The 15,002-nt window shown below is 42.4% G+C and overlaps 1 protein-coding gene across 2 annotated transcripts in view; it reads left to right on the forward strand.

Annotated features, from left to right (window-relative positions):
* LOC136845902 (titin homolog) overlaps positions 1–15,002 on the forward strand; it is a 90,617-nt gene that overhangs the window by 26,349 nt on the left and 49,266 nt on the right. For both annotated transcript variants that reach the window (XM_067116391.1, XM_067116384.1), the window contains exon 5: positions 5,566–6,034. In XM_067116391.1, coding sequence (XP_066972492.1) covers positions 5,627–6,034 — 408 coding nt within the window. In that variant the 5' untranslated portion in view covers positions 5,566–5,626. The remainder of the gene's footprint in view (positions 1–5,565; positions 6,035–15,002) is intronic.

Genomic DNA, 15,002 nt, shown 5'->3' on the forward strand with positions numbered 1-15,002 from the left:
TGTTCTCCCCGTCCATTGGGCTGTACACCTGGCTTCTGGACAAAGCTCCTCTGTTGCCAGAGGTTCCATTTACATCGTTGTCATTTAATCTTTCATTTCTTCTCATCATAGCTGAGTTTTGCTATTAAACCCAAAGCCGGACCCTACCCCATCGGGATTAGGTACTCAATTTATAGCTGAGTAGACAGGAAATTGTGGTAAAGATCCTTTCCCAAGGAATCAACGCTAAGGAGAGTGGTCACCCATCCAACGACTGACCAGGCCTAATGTTGCTTAACTAGTCCATCAATGAACTAAACTACTTTGCCAAGGCGCCCACTTATTATTATTATTATTATTATTATTATTATTCAGAAATGAACTCTCTTCACACGGAACACGCCCGCAAGGGCCATTGACTTGAAATTCAAGCCTCCAAAGAATATGATGTTCTAACGAAGTAGTAACAGAAGGTAATGGGAAATACAGAAAGAAATCACTTATTAAAAAGGAAAAATAAATTAACAAATTCATAAATAAGTTGAAAAAATGTAAGTAATTTATTAAAATACAAGAATTGTAGTAGGTTAGTACAGTAATGCATTGCTATTCCACAGTCCAATGGTTTAAGGAATAAAGGGCCTGTGGAACAGAAGTTTTACAGCAAGACACATTTACTGGATATTGATGCTGTTGTTCAGTGAATCAGGTTGCTCTCAGCAGGAAAAGGGGATCAGGGAAAGATCTCTGTTAAAATACATCTTATGAAAAATTGACAGACAAGATCATCCATTGATGGTCTAAGTCATGACTGCTAATATTAGGAAACAGAAACCTACCACCACGAATAACTGTCTAAAAGAAATAAATTTCTGGCAAAAGCAGACATCCACACCGGAGAACAGTACAGTATTCTAGTAAAGGAAGGATGACTTCTTTCCCATCGTTATCCCTATGTTGGGTCGGTTGCCTGATGCGCTCTTCCTCCATTGCCTTCATCAAAGGCATCATCCTCCACCAAACCTCCATATCTTTTTCACTTATCCCGCCATCCACCTCTGTCTCCCTCGATCTTCTTCCCCACAGGTTCTTCCCAAGTCCCTTCACCCTCCTCATCATCCATCCTTAACATATGCCCATACCATCTCAATCGTGACTCTTATCACCTCAGCTATCTGTACCTAAGCCTGCCTCTTCTTATTTCATCATTTTCCAACTTCTCGCCAGCGATATTCCATAATCCACTCCCAGCATTCTCTTCTGTTCTCTCAAGCTTTACTTACTTCTTTTCTTCTTAGAGCCCATGCTTCTGATCCATACATTAACACTGGTCTTACTTCACTGTGCTGTAGATCTTGACTTTTAGCTTGATTGGATGCTTGCTTATCACATACAACCTACAGCTACATTCCTCCACTTCCCCACGTCAAGGCTTATCCTACTGTCCACTTCAGCCTCACATCCTCCCTCTGGGCTTAAAGTAGATCCTAAGCATCTAAACTTTTCCACCTGTTTTATAATCGAGCCTCTTCTTTCTTGTATTACTATTCTGTCTATCTTCCCTACTGCTCACTAAAACCTCTGTTTTATTCACATTTACCCTTAAGCCATCCCTCTCTAAAGACTCCTGCCACTCTCCAACCCTTGTCTGTAGGTCCTCCTCATCTTCAGCAGTAATCACCAGATCATCAGAGTTCAACAACTCCCACAGCACTTCATTCCTGATCTCTTCACTCAACACATCCATGACCAGCACAAACAAAAATGATCTTAATGTTAACCCCTGGTGTAATCCAACACTAACTTCAAAGTTTTCTGTTTCCCCAACTGCTGTTATTACTTTTGTGCTCGTTCTCTGATATATCATCTCAACCAGCCTAACCAAGTTTTCTGAGGCCTTCCTCTTCCTCAAACACCAAAACATCACTTCTCTTGGGATTCTATCGTATACTTTCTCCAGGTCTGTAAATGCACAATAAGGCTCCTGGTTTCCCTCTGGCCTCTTTTCCTGTAGCTGTCTTACTATGAAGATTGCATCCACCATCCCTCTTTCTCTCATGAATCCATACTGCTGTTTCCTGATATTTACTACAATTTCTCTTATCTTGTATTCAGTATCCTCTAAAACTTTCAATCCATGCTCTGTTAGCTTAATTCCTCTGTAGTTACCACACTGTATGACATTTCCCCTCTGCTTGTATATATATACCATTAGACTCTCCTCCCAGTCCCTTGGCATTTCTTCCTCTTCCCATATAGCTTTTAATAAGTCCAACATCCATTTCTTCCTCTGTACCTAGTAATTTGATCATTTCAGTTTGGAACTCTGATGGACCTAGTACTCTACCATTCTTCATTTTACTTAATGCTCTCTTCACTTCTGTATCTTGTATCTCCATCACTGGTCCTCCACCCTCTGCGCTTCCCCATCTCCTCTCTCTTATTATCAGTATTTAAAAATGTTCAAAATCTCTCTCCATCTCTTCTTAATGTCTTCATCCCTATACAATTTATTTCCATCTCTGTCCTTGATGACACCCAATTTACCCAAGTCATATCTCTGCCTTTTCCTTAAGTTTAAATCTTATAGATATCTTTTTCTCCTCTTGTTCCTAGTCTTTCATTCAACTGCTCTGCTGCCCTTCCAGTAGCCATACCTACCCTCCTTCTCACATCTCTTTCCTCTTCTCTGTACCGTTCCTCTGCACCCTGTGCATGCCTTATTTTCCAGTCCTTAAATGCTTTTGATTTTCTTTTAATTGATTCTTGCACCTCTCCATTCCACAACCACTTTTCTCCTCTCGACACGCCATATCTGCTGGTTCTTCCCACCAGTTCCTCTGCTTCCCCCACACATTTCTCTCATGTCTGCCCACATATTTTCAACTTTTGTTACCCTGTCCAACTTCCATGTTCCTTCTTTCCTGCCATCTCTCTCTCACAGTCCTCCTAAATTGCTCCCCCGTTTCTCCTTTAATTTCCCAAATCTTAATTCTTGATCTTCTCTTTCTCTTTTTGGATTTCCTCCCTCTCATTTTCAAATCCATCACCACCAACCTATGCTGTTTAACACATGCTTCTCCCAAGATCACTTTGCAGTTCGTCACGTTTTTGTCGGCTCTTCTAACCAGGATGTAATCTATTTGGCTTTGCACTCCTCCACTTTCATACATTATCAGGTACTTACCCAACTTCTGAAACCATGTGTTCATACACGCCAATTCAAAACTATGAGCCATCTCCAGTGTATAATCCCCATCTTTACTTCTAATTCTAAACCCATGACCTCCGTGTACCTCCTCATACCCATCTCTTCTCCTTCCCACCCTGCCATTCATATCAGCTCCTATTATTAGTTTCTCCTCCTCCCTCACTGTTCTAATGACAGCCTCAAACTCTTGTCTAAAAAATTATTTCCCTTGCTCTTGGCACCCCACTGAGGAGCGTATGCTGATATTGTATTTACTACTTTGTCCCCTATTATTATTGGAATCCTTAAAAGCCTATCATTTACTCTCTTTACTTCTACCACTTTTTCCTTCCAGTTGTTAGTTACTATAATTCCAACTGCATTTCTTCCCTCTTGTGATCCGCTGTAATAAAGTGTATACCCATTTCCTATGTCTAGTTCTACTCCCTTTCCACCTAGTCTCCTGCACACACAAGAAATCTATCCTCCTCCTTTCCATCACATCTACTGTCTCCCTCAGTCTTCCTGTTAAGAGTACCAACATTCCACGTACCTGCTCTAATCTTCCACTCTTTCACTAACTTCTTTGGCTGCAATCGTGAACCCTGCAGTACCCCTCGCCCATTTATCACACCAGTAGGGGGATTCTGACGCGCTTCGCTTACAGGGGATGCTCTAGCCACATTCATATTTCTTACAACATCAGGCATGGTTCATTGTTTGGCAAAGGGGTTTTTACCACCGCATGCCCTTGCTGTCATCAACCACAGTTATTGGCTGTGGGCCTCGCCTTTGACTAAAAAAGTCCACCTGCAAGTCAGCAGCTTCCACAGTTATTGGCATTGGACCTAGCCTTTTACTAAAAAGTAAGACTGCAAAGCAGCAGCTGTCCTTTTAGTCGCCTTTTACGACACACAGGACCTACAGTGTAGTATTCTTACACCCCTACCACAAGGTAGCTAGTAAAGGAAGGACATATGACCTAACACAGGTTGCATTGATTTTGTTGTTGTTATAAATATGTGAGCCTTACAAACAATACCTAAGTTTTGTGCGGCATATGCTGAAACTTTCATTAGATGTTTCTCAAAAGCAAGACGTAAATCGGAAGTTACACCTAGAATAGTTAAAGCTTCAGACTCATTCAGCAGAGTTACATCCACCTGAAAGGAAGGATGGGGTGGAAAATCTGTATGAGATGTGCTAATCAAGAGTGTTTTTGTTTTACTGGAGTTCAGCCTCATACCCAACCAACTACGCCATTTGCTAATCTGGTCCATGTCATGATTGAGACTAAGAACAGCTTTATTTCTCATAAGTGGAGACTGTACTACACTCACAATTGTTGCATCATTGACATAATGAATGCTGTTGAAACTAGGTAACAAAGCAGTTAATGGGTGGGTATCACCAAGCACTTTTTCTTCTATTTCCATCTGTTGTGGACAATTTGATGTGCTCCCACATGGCTAAGTTGAAACTGCTGCTTATATGATTGTTATATGTTTTTTCAATTAAATTGGAGAAAAACATATGCGGTGCTGTTGTGATGGGTGTGACATTGTTTTATCTGCCCCCCTTCCAATTGATCCACATTTACTGTGCATCCTGTAGTGGTAGGTTCTGCAGTCCTGTTACCCTCCTGCAAGGAGTGTGCGAGTAGTCACCTCCTGGGAAAAGGTGGGAGGAATAGGAGTAGGGGTAAGAAGCATTTGCTGGCATCCTTATGATGCTTATGATTTGGTACCTTATTATTGTACTTTCAGTAGCTTTTTACTTAATGAAAATAATTTGCATTTATGGACATTTGTGTACAGAGGCTGGTTGACATAATTCTCAAATTAAACTCAAGGAACGGTTGCTGTTGGAGTAGCTATGCTTGTAGGGTACTCATAGAATGTAGGTCAAATAATGTTAATTGTTCTTTTTACTCAGCCTTTTACCCTATACTTCCATTAATTATTTTATAAGCAACCTTTTGTTTTCACCACATACTACACACTGTATTTAATAAGGGTTCCATTATTAATGAATGATTTTGGAGTTATTTGGTATAATATTTTTAGTATTAATGAAATGAGTCTACAGTTCTGTTGCAGTTTTTTTTTCACTAATTATTGCATGTTATTAGTTTGTAATTTATGTTAGGTTTGTTAGTTTATAAATTTTGAAAGTACCAAAAGTTAATATTCTTGATTTTTATTTTTTGAAGAGAAGTATGATAAAAGCTTGGTGAATGAATGGTGCAATTGCAGTACCATATGTGGATTTTCTAGACATAATTTTTTTTATAATGTTTGGTATGAAACTGAAGTATAATTGTGATTATTACTAAAATTGCTTGTTGCAAAGAGACAGAGTGAGCATTATAATTAAGTCTGCTAAATCTCTTACAGTATATGAGATGGATGTGAAAGAGTTCTTAGAAACAAAAGTTTAAGAAAGCGAATAGTTTCCATGGACACTGAAGACTTAGGAGTAAAGGCACTTCCAGCCACACCTGATAACACAGAACTTCAGAGAAATCGTAGAAGTGGCGTAAAGGCACTTCCAGCCACACCTGTTAATATAGAGATTCAGGGAAGCCGTAGAAGTGGAGTAAAGGCACTTCCAGCTACACCTGTTAATATAGAGATTCAGAGAAGTCGTAGAAGTGGAGTAAAAGCAATTCCAGCCACACCTGTTAATATAGAGATTCAGAGAAGTCGTAGAAGTGGAGTAAAGGCACTGCCAGCCACACCTGAAAACACAGAACTTCGGATAAGTCGTAGAAGTGATGTCAGACTCCAGCCTGAGGTAGCAGGAGAGGCTCATTCATCAGAGTGTGTGTCTTTTGCTCCTGAAAACTTTGATTTTAACTTTGTTGTAAGTATAATTTACTTTTATAGTGTGACCAAACTTAGGAATTAATATCTTATTTCATGAACTCCACTGAGCTAGTTCTTGACCAGCTTGGAAGAAAGAGTGGTTCTGGTTGGGATTCCCAAATAAATGCCAAAGCCTCTCAGTGAAGTATGGTCGTACCACATTGCATGTCTTGTGAAGAATGGTCTTACTACATTGCATGTCTTAAGAATTAGGAGCATGAGGAATTATTTCTCTGGTAATTGGGTTACCATTAGATCTACAACTGCAGTAATGCCTATTTGGGTGCCAAAGAGAAAAAATTAGCATATGGCAGAGTGCAACTTTCCTGCCCTCATAGATATGTACCCTAATTTCCTTTAACCCACAAAGTGCTAGGGGATACTGCTCAAGGACAACAGCAGTTATAGAACCAATATTCTCTTGCTTAGTTTTAACTTAACACCAAATATATTACATCATTGGACTCTCCTTTGCAGCGTAATAATCCATGATTACATGAAATTGATTTTTTTATTGTCCAAAAATAATTTTTTATTTCTGGACCTTATGTGACAATATTTTTAGACAATTTAAAACTATTTTATGCCAAAATGAGACCTTATCTATTGGGTAAACTCATAAAAAAATATAATACAATATATACAATAATTATTCATTTGTTGAATTTGTGTTTTTATATAAGTAACTTACCAAGTCACTACGTAGCTGTTAGTTTCTAACTATCGTGGCAGTTCAAAATTTGAAATTCTCAGTAATGTGCTGTTGTTTTGGTGTAGGTAACTAGACCCCACCCACTTTCAGGGAAGAATAGGTACAACAGTGCTGGAGAGCTCAATTCATTTCTGCCGGTCAACGACTGATCATCAGTTGGTTGAGTAGACCTGATTTGAATTTTGCTGGATGGTTGTATCTTTCACCTTTGATGAAGTATTCATTCATGCTGGTAGTGCGCTAATAATTATTAGCTTAGCTAGTTCCTTATTCAGATTTTTTATTTTTCTTGACTTAGTATGTCGGATTCTAGTTTGTCTAGTATTAGGTATATTGCAGCAAAGGCTGTAATACCAGACTGACTTCTGCTAAGTATGACTTGTACACTTTGTGTTGCCATTGTAGAGGGCAGATTTGCCATTTGAATTTAAATGTGATGAATACAATGACTGGGATCAGGGGAAATGGAAAGTGTTAGATGCATATCTTGATAAACTGCAGAAAAACAGACAGAGAAAGGCAGGCTGGAGCCAAAGCTAGGGGTTTAGCCAATCAGGTTTCTACTCCGAAATTGGATGTTACTATTCAACTTGTGCCTTCTATGCCTATGACTGCTTTCTCCCCTATCACCAGCTCCCCAACTCTGTTACCTGGCTCCCATTCTTCCGAACCCGATGCCATTGCCAGCCTCGAAGCTAGGATAGACCAAAAGTTTGGTCTTCTTGTTAACACTGTAGCCCAGATCTGGTCTTCTGTTAAGGCCCTTATGGACCAAGTGAGTGTGGTTAGTGTCATTGCAAGTGCAGTGCAAGTGAAGGAGGTGACTACTCGTCCCACCAATGCTCCTAGACAAGGTCAGTGTCAAACACCCCCAAACCTGGGAGGAGGCAAACGAGAGGTCTAAGGAGGTCAGTGGGGTTTGCCCACGGGTAGTTGCCCCCTCAACCAAGCCTGTTGATCCTACCCAGGACTCGGCAGACAGCTGTTGGAAAGGCGTCCATACGGATGTGCATGCTCTGTCGTCCAGTGACTCGGACTCCAGTGAGGACAAAGGGTGTCAGTGCTTTTCGCCAGTGTCTTGGCCATTGAAAAGGCATGTTCCTTCCGCTGAGCGCACATCCCTGCTTCCCTATAAGCTTCCCAGGGGGAAAGAGCATAGTCCTCCTCCCTCCTGCAGTTTTTGGGATAGTCCCGAGCGTGCTGTGGATGACACTTCTGTGATGCAGCACCAGTCTTTGGCACACGAAGCAGTCTTCCTCTTCGAAGAAGCAGTCGGAGCGCCCAGTTTCCAAACGTCCTGTGTTCAAGTGTGATCTGTGTTAAAGCACCCAACTTCCGAGTGTATAATGCTGGATCGCCCAGTGTCCGAGGGACCAATGTATGAGAGCACAGTGTCCGAGCACTAAGTATCAGAGCACAGTGTCCAAGCATCCAGTGTTCAAACATTCAGTGTTGTCCGAGCACCCTGTGTCCGTACGCCCAGTTTCTGACCGTCAAGTGTCAGAGTTTTCACCAATGTCAAAGTGTTCTCCAGTGCGCAAATGTTCTCCTGTGTGGGTGCGACCTCTGGTACTCTCGGCGCCAGTAGCCAAGTATTCAACACCAACCCCTGCTGTCATGGATCCTTCGTTGGAGCAAGCCTTTTGCAGAAGCAGCCTTCTGCTACGCAGGATCAACCGGACTTAGCCCTTTTTTCTATTTCATCCAGTGAAGAAGCCATGGAACAGGAGCATCTACGTCAGCGTATGCAGGGCTCGTAAAGTACTTCCCTCTTCTGCTACCCAACTTACTTCTCTCCAAGGGCCTTGTCGTCTCCAGGTTCTGCCTTTATGATGAGACAACCGGTAGAGTCTGCCAGACTACCGAAGATGGTCCTTTCCTCATCCTCTAGGGAGGCATTAGCAGGTCATTGGCAGTTGGTTAGCAGAGAAGAGTGAACTTGGTAAGCCGGTTTTCAGCACACCTCTCTCACTTATCACCAAGGAGGTACTTGTCTTATTCCACTAGGGGAGCTCCTCTGGGAGTTTCTGCCTCCTCCCAGGGGGACTTCTCCAGCCTTGTTGACTCGGCGTGGAGATCTGCTTTTAACTCTGCGAAGATCATGTTCATGTCCTCAGAGTTAGACTGTTTCGTGAGAGGCATCTTCAAAGTCTTTGAAGTATTCAGCACTTTTGGATCGTTCAGCCTTATTCCCGAGAAATATAGTAGAGCATGTCGCGTGGGACTCAGAGAAAAAGTCGACACAGGATCTTTTTACGCAGTCAATAAGGCGCTCCAAGGAACTAAGCTGTGGTGCTTCCGTCTCATTCAGTACAAGGACTGTCTTCCTGCTGCAGCAGCAGCCCTTTCGAGGCAGAAGAGCCAAGTTTCAGCCCCACCTGCACTCGAACCTGCAGTCAGTCTGACCAGCCAAGAAGTCGTCCTACAAACCAGCATCATGCAGGTGAGGATCTGGTCCTCTGTGTCCCCTTGGGAGCCAGGCGTCTCCATTTTTGGGACATACAGAAGTCAAAATCCTCAAAGAGGGCTATGTCATTCTGTTCAAGGAAAAACCTCCTTTGATATCCTCACCCATCAGCTTAACAGCCTACTCGGTAGGCTTGGAGAGGTTTTTGTCCTTGAAAGAAGAAGTCTTGTCTCTACTTGGGAAGAGAGTTGTAGAGGTGGTTGAAGACTTATGCACAGAAGTGACTGTTCATCGCCCCCAAGGTGTCGGGAGGTTGGAGACCAATCCTGGATGTCAGTGCACTGAACTTTTTTGTGCAGACCACCAAGTTCAAGATGGAAATGAACCAATCAGTCTTGTCAGCCATTCATCAGGGAAACTGGATGGTGATGATTGACATGCAGGACACGTACTTCCATGTTCCAGTACACCTGGACTCCAGGAAGTATCTGAGGTTCATATTCCAGGGCAGAGTCTTTCAATTTAGAGCTCTGTGCTGCAGCCTCTCTTCAGCTCCGCAAGTCTTCACTTGTGTTCTCACCCCTTTGGCGAAATGACTCCATCTCTTGGGTATCAACGTCTGTCTGTATTTGGACAACTGGCTACTACGCTCCCCATCAAGAATAAGATGCATGGAGAACCTTCAAAAGACCCTTCTGCTTGCCCAAGAGTTGGGCCTTTTAATCAACTTTCAGAAGCCTCAATTAGCTCCAACGCAATGAGGATCGATGCTCTGACTTTTCAGGCTTTTCCGTCCCAAAAAGGATCCAAGCCTGCCTACAGAACGTAAGGAACTTCATTTCTCGCCCGTCATGCATAGCCTTTAGGAAGATTACACACAGAGTCCTGCAGTTCTTCCTAAAGGCCAGTTGGCACAGGAAAACTCTCCCAGACTCATTTTCTGCATCACTCCTGAGATCAAGGGGGACCTTCGATGGTGGCTTGCAGAAGAGAGGTTTTTAGTAGGGAAGTCACTGCAGCCACTGAGCCCCAACCTAATGTTGTACTCAGACACATTGGATCTGGGTTGGGGCTCTTTTAAACGACAAGAGTTTCTGGGATGTGGTCTCTAGAAGAAAAAAGGCTACATATCAGTGTAAGGAAGCTGAAGGCAATCCATTTTTCCATTCAACAATTTGTGACAGTAATGTACAACAAGACAATCACGGTCCATTCGGACAACACGACCACTTTTGCCTATATCAAGAATCAGGGAGGGACTCACTCTTTCTCCCTTTATGAAGCGGACGAATTAATTTGCTGCAGACAGGTCCTACCGATGGAATGGACACCAAATCCGCAGGTGTGCACCGACCTGTGGAAATGGTAGGGAAGGCCGTCGATAGATCTGTTTGGAAAGTCGAGGAACCATCACCTCCCTGTTTACTGTTCTCCAGCCCTGAACCCTCTGGCATGGACGACGGATACCATACTCCAGGACTGGTCAGACTTGGATATGTACCCCTTCCCACCGTTCAGTGTGGTTAGAGAATTTGTAACCAAGTTCATGGCTCACAACAGCACATCCATGACTCTTTTAGCCCGTTTTGGTCACAGAAGGAGTGGTTCCTGGACCTTCTCAGCCTCCTAACAGACTTCCCTAGACTTCTGCCACAGAAGAGAAGCCGCCTCAAGTACCTCACTTCCATTGGTTCCATCAAGGCATATCTGCTCTCGTGCTGACAGGCTTCAGACTGTCAGGGAACTTGTCAGAGCAAAGGGCTTTTCAAGAAAAGCTGCAGAAGCAGTCACTAAGTGCAAACATAAGTCTTCTGCTAATGTCCACTAGGCAAGGTGGACAGTCTTTCGAAGCCAGTGCAGAAGACATGACGTCTCTTCTTCTAAAACCTCTGTAGCATGGATTGCTAATTTCTTAATGTTTCTGATGTCCTCTCAAGGGTTAGCTACCTCCACCATCAGAGGTTATAGGTCTATGCTAAACTCCATGTTTAGACATAGAGGTCTGGATTTGTCTGCTAATCAAGACATAAGCGATCTAATTAAGTCCGTAGACACTTACAGCACCAAGCAAGAGAAGCCTACGTCAGTTGCCTGGCATCTAGATATCGCCCTCAAATAGCTCTCCGGCCCTCCATTTGAGCCCCTTTACTCAACGCTGCGAGAATTAACCAGGAACACTCTCTTTTTAGTTGCTTTAGCTACGGCAAAGAGGATCAGCGAATTACATGCTTTCAGTAAGACTGGGTTTTTCGCAGGGAGATGCAGTCTGCTCATTGACACTTGGATTCCTGACAAAGAACGAAACCCTGTCCAACCCCTGGTCCTGTTTGTTCACGATCAGGAATTTAAAGGATATCCTTGGGCCAGCAGACTAGGAGAGAGCTCTTTGCCCAGTTAGAGCATTCAAGCACTACTTAGATAGAACCAAGAGGATCAGAGGTCCTTCTCAGAATCTATGGTGTTCAGTGAAGAACCCCTCACAGCCGTTGTCTAAGAATGCCTTGGCCTTCTTTTTAAAGTGTTATTTTCGAATCACACTTGGGAATTCAAGAGGATGTTCTCCCTGTTTTTAAAGTCAGAGCTCATGAAATAAGAGCAGTCGCCACTTCGTTGGTTTTTAGGAAGAACTTGTCGCTCTCCACGATTCCCCAATCAACATACTGGAATCAAAATTAGTGTTCGCCTCCCATCATGTGCGTGATGTGGAGACAGTTTATAGCATTTGCAGTACATTGGGTCCATTGGCCTTGGCTGGCAAGGTATTGGGGGAAGGACAAGGGGTATCCCTTCTATTCCTCTGTCTCCTCGCCCTGTTAAAGGATGTCAAGTTTTGGGAAGCCTGGTGGTACTGTGTACCTGGAGTACCCACCAGTCATTGTTTTTTTAATGGATGGGTGATGGTTTTGTTTTTAATATTGTGTGGTAACAAATTTCTGATTGTGTTTACTGTACTGCGCCCAGGGCAAGAGCACTTGTTTTTTGCAATGCCCTGTCAGCCTTCGGAGCACCCCTCAGCTGCAAGGTTCCCCACTGAAGTAGAGACGACCCTCGGCTTTACTTCCGCATCACTACAAGTTGAGATGAGCACTAACCAGAGGCAGTATCTTCCTGCTGCAGCTCTCTCACCAGGTAAGGTTACAACAAGCACTATGCCAATGCTAGCGACCTTTCTATTTCAAATTCATTTCCTTTACTGAATGTTTTTGAGTAGAATGTGTCCATGCATCCCACCTCCTGTCAATGTGCGATTCAGCTATGTAGTTACTTGATAAGTTACCTACATAAAAATGACATTTTTATGATAAAATAAAGTTTTATATATACTTAACAAGTAACCACATGATCAAAACCCTCCAGCCTACCCTCTCATGGACATAAGGCACAAACGAATTGAGACCTCCAGCACTGTTATACCTATTCTTCCCTGAAAGTGGGCAGGGTGTATTTACATACACCAAAACAATAGCGCGTTACCGTGAATTTCAAACTTTGAACTGCTGTGATAGTTAGAAACTAATAGCTTATGTAGTTACTTGGTAAGTATATGTAAAACTTTATTTTATCATAAAATGTCATATTTATGAACATTTTACTATCATGCACATGCTAATGTAAAACCAGTATTAGTTACCAAATAAACATTGAAAAGGTCAGAAATTAACACAACTTTTTGTACTGTTTACACTATATGCAGGGATTTCTTCATTCTGTATTCTTCATCATCATCCCAAGAATATAATATTTCAGTTATTTTTTTTATCTGTTTATTGTTTTTACAGTAGCTATGTTGTTCATTTAATTGATATCAGCATCAATGACCCGGTTGTCACGATGCCAGATAACTCAAAATCATTCATTCATTCTTTATCATCATGTTTCATCTTTGATCTTTTCCCTCCTAAAATAGTGGTCTAACTTAGGTCAACACATCTCATGAATTCCTGGGTTACACCCCTGACACAAGTGTTTTGACCTTCTTGGGAATATAGCACACAATCAAAGCTTTGTCCTTTCCAGTTGTGCAAACCAGTGTTATTTCTTACATCCTGGTAACAAGCGACCAGGCAGGGATCTAAGAGGTGTGTGTATAACCACTTGGGTGGCTTCTTGAAGGTGACAGAATTGATGCTAGGATCAGTGGGTAGGGATGAATTAGCTCATCTTGGCAAAAGCCTCCTACTATCATACAAATAAACTCATATCTTTCAACATTAGTACATGTGCTTTCAGCACTATAGTATCAAGGTCATAAATATATATTTTTTTTTCCTTTACCTCCTTATAGGTCTCTGAACAGTAAAATAGTACATCTTGTCACTCAAGTCTACCCCTTCCATCCCTTTATTATAATCATTTACCACTTTTCGGTTATTTGCGATTTTCACTTATTGTCAAGCAGTCAGAACGGAACCCCCGCCAGTAACTGGCAAAAACTTTGATGTTATTTGTTTGGTTCCAGCAAAGGAAGTATTATGAGTCAATAAAACATTTGGAAGGGGTACTTTTTGTATAAAAATTATGTCACAAGATGGTAATCTTTATTCAGCATATTACTCTTCTCCATTATGTTCATTACCACTATGTGAAGGATGTTTTTATATAAATAACTTACCCAGTAATTACTTAGCTATTATTTTCACTTATCCGGCAGCTTAAAATTTTGAAATTCGCGGGTCGTGCTCTTTTGTCTTTGGGGTAGGTGATGTGCCCTGCCCACTTTTGGGGGGAAAGAGAGGAACAACTTAGCAAAGAGCTCAGTTTGTTTCTGCTGGCTGATGGTTGAAGTACTGTGGTTGGCAGCAGCTTGATTTTGGAATTCGTACTTACCTGGTTGATATTTCTTCGTCAATTGGTGAAGTATTCCTTTGTAAGCCTTGCGGGCTTTACTAGTTAGTGATTAGTTAGTGATAGGCTAGACCTGATCATTGGATTAAGACCTTGTTCCTGTTTTTTGTACTTGTTAATTGACTTTTTCATAATGTCTGACACTAGTGCTTCTGATTTTAGGTATTGCAGCAAAGACTGTACTACACATCTGACTAAGGATTCGTATGATTCTCATACGATGTGTGCTGTTTGTAGAGGACAAACTTGTTCTGTTGACTTGAGATGTGCAGAATGTAACGACTGGACTTAAAAAAGTGGAAAACATTAGATTCTCATTTGAAGAAACTTGCTAGGGACAAAATAAGGAAAGCGACTGCTAGGGAGGTCAGTAAACTAGCTAGTCAGGATTCGTCTTCTAAATCAGACATGAATGTTCCTTTAATTTCTGTGAACCCTGCCCCATCTCCTCTTCCTGTTCAAACCTCTCCTTTGCCCGGCTCTCACTTTTCCGATCCCAACACCATGGCTGGTCTTGAGTCAAAAACTGACAAGGTATTTGAATTAATTGTAGAATCTGTCACCCAGTTAGCCTCTTCAGTTAAAGTGCTAATGGATAATAAAGGTGATTCAGAGCACCCGGTGGCACCCAGTGCTAGTGCAGTGTTAGTGGAGGTGGCTGTTTGGCCTGCCAATTGTCGTAGGCCAAGGTCCCTGGCATACTCCCAGCACCTGGGAGGAGTCAAACTGGTAGCCTAAGGGAGGTCCGTGGGGTCTGCCCACAAGCAGTCGCCTCCTTGATTCAGTCTGTTGACTCATTCCAGACTGCAACCAAAGTCCATTGGAAAGGCCTTAGAGTGGATGTGCGTGCTATGTCCTCTAGTTCTGAGGAACTAAGCCCAGGCGTCAGTGGGGCTTAGTGGGCAAGTCATGGCTGTTGAAAAGGCATGCAGCGGACGCCGCGAACTCTTCTCCTGTTCCTTGCAAGAGGAGTAAGGATCCCAAGTGCCCTTCTTGTAGTCA

Source organism: Macrobrachium rosenbergii, chromosome 2 (genome assembly GCF_040412425.1).
Source record: "Macrobrachium rosenbergii isolate ZJJX-2024 chromosome 2, ASM4041242v1, whole genome shotgun sequence".
NCBI lineage: Eukaryota > Metazoa > Arthropoda > Malacostraca > Decapoda > Palaemonidae > Macrobrachium > Macrobrachium rosenbergii.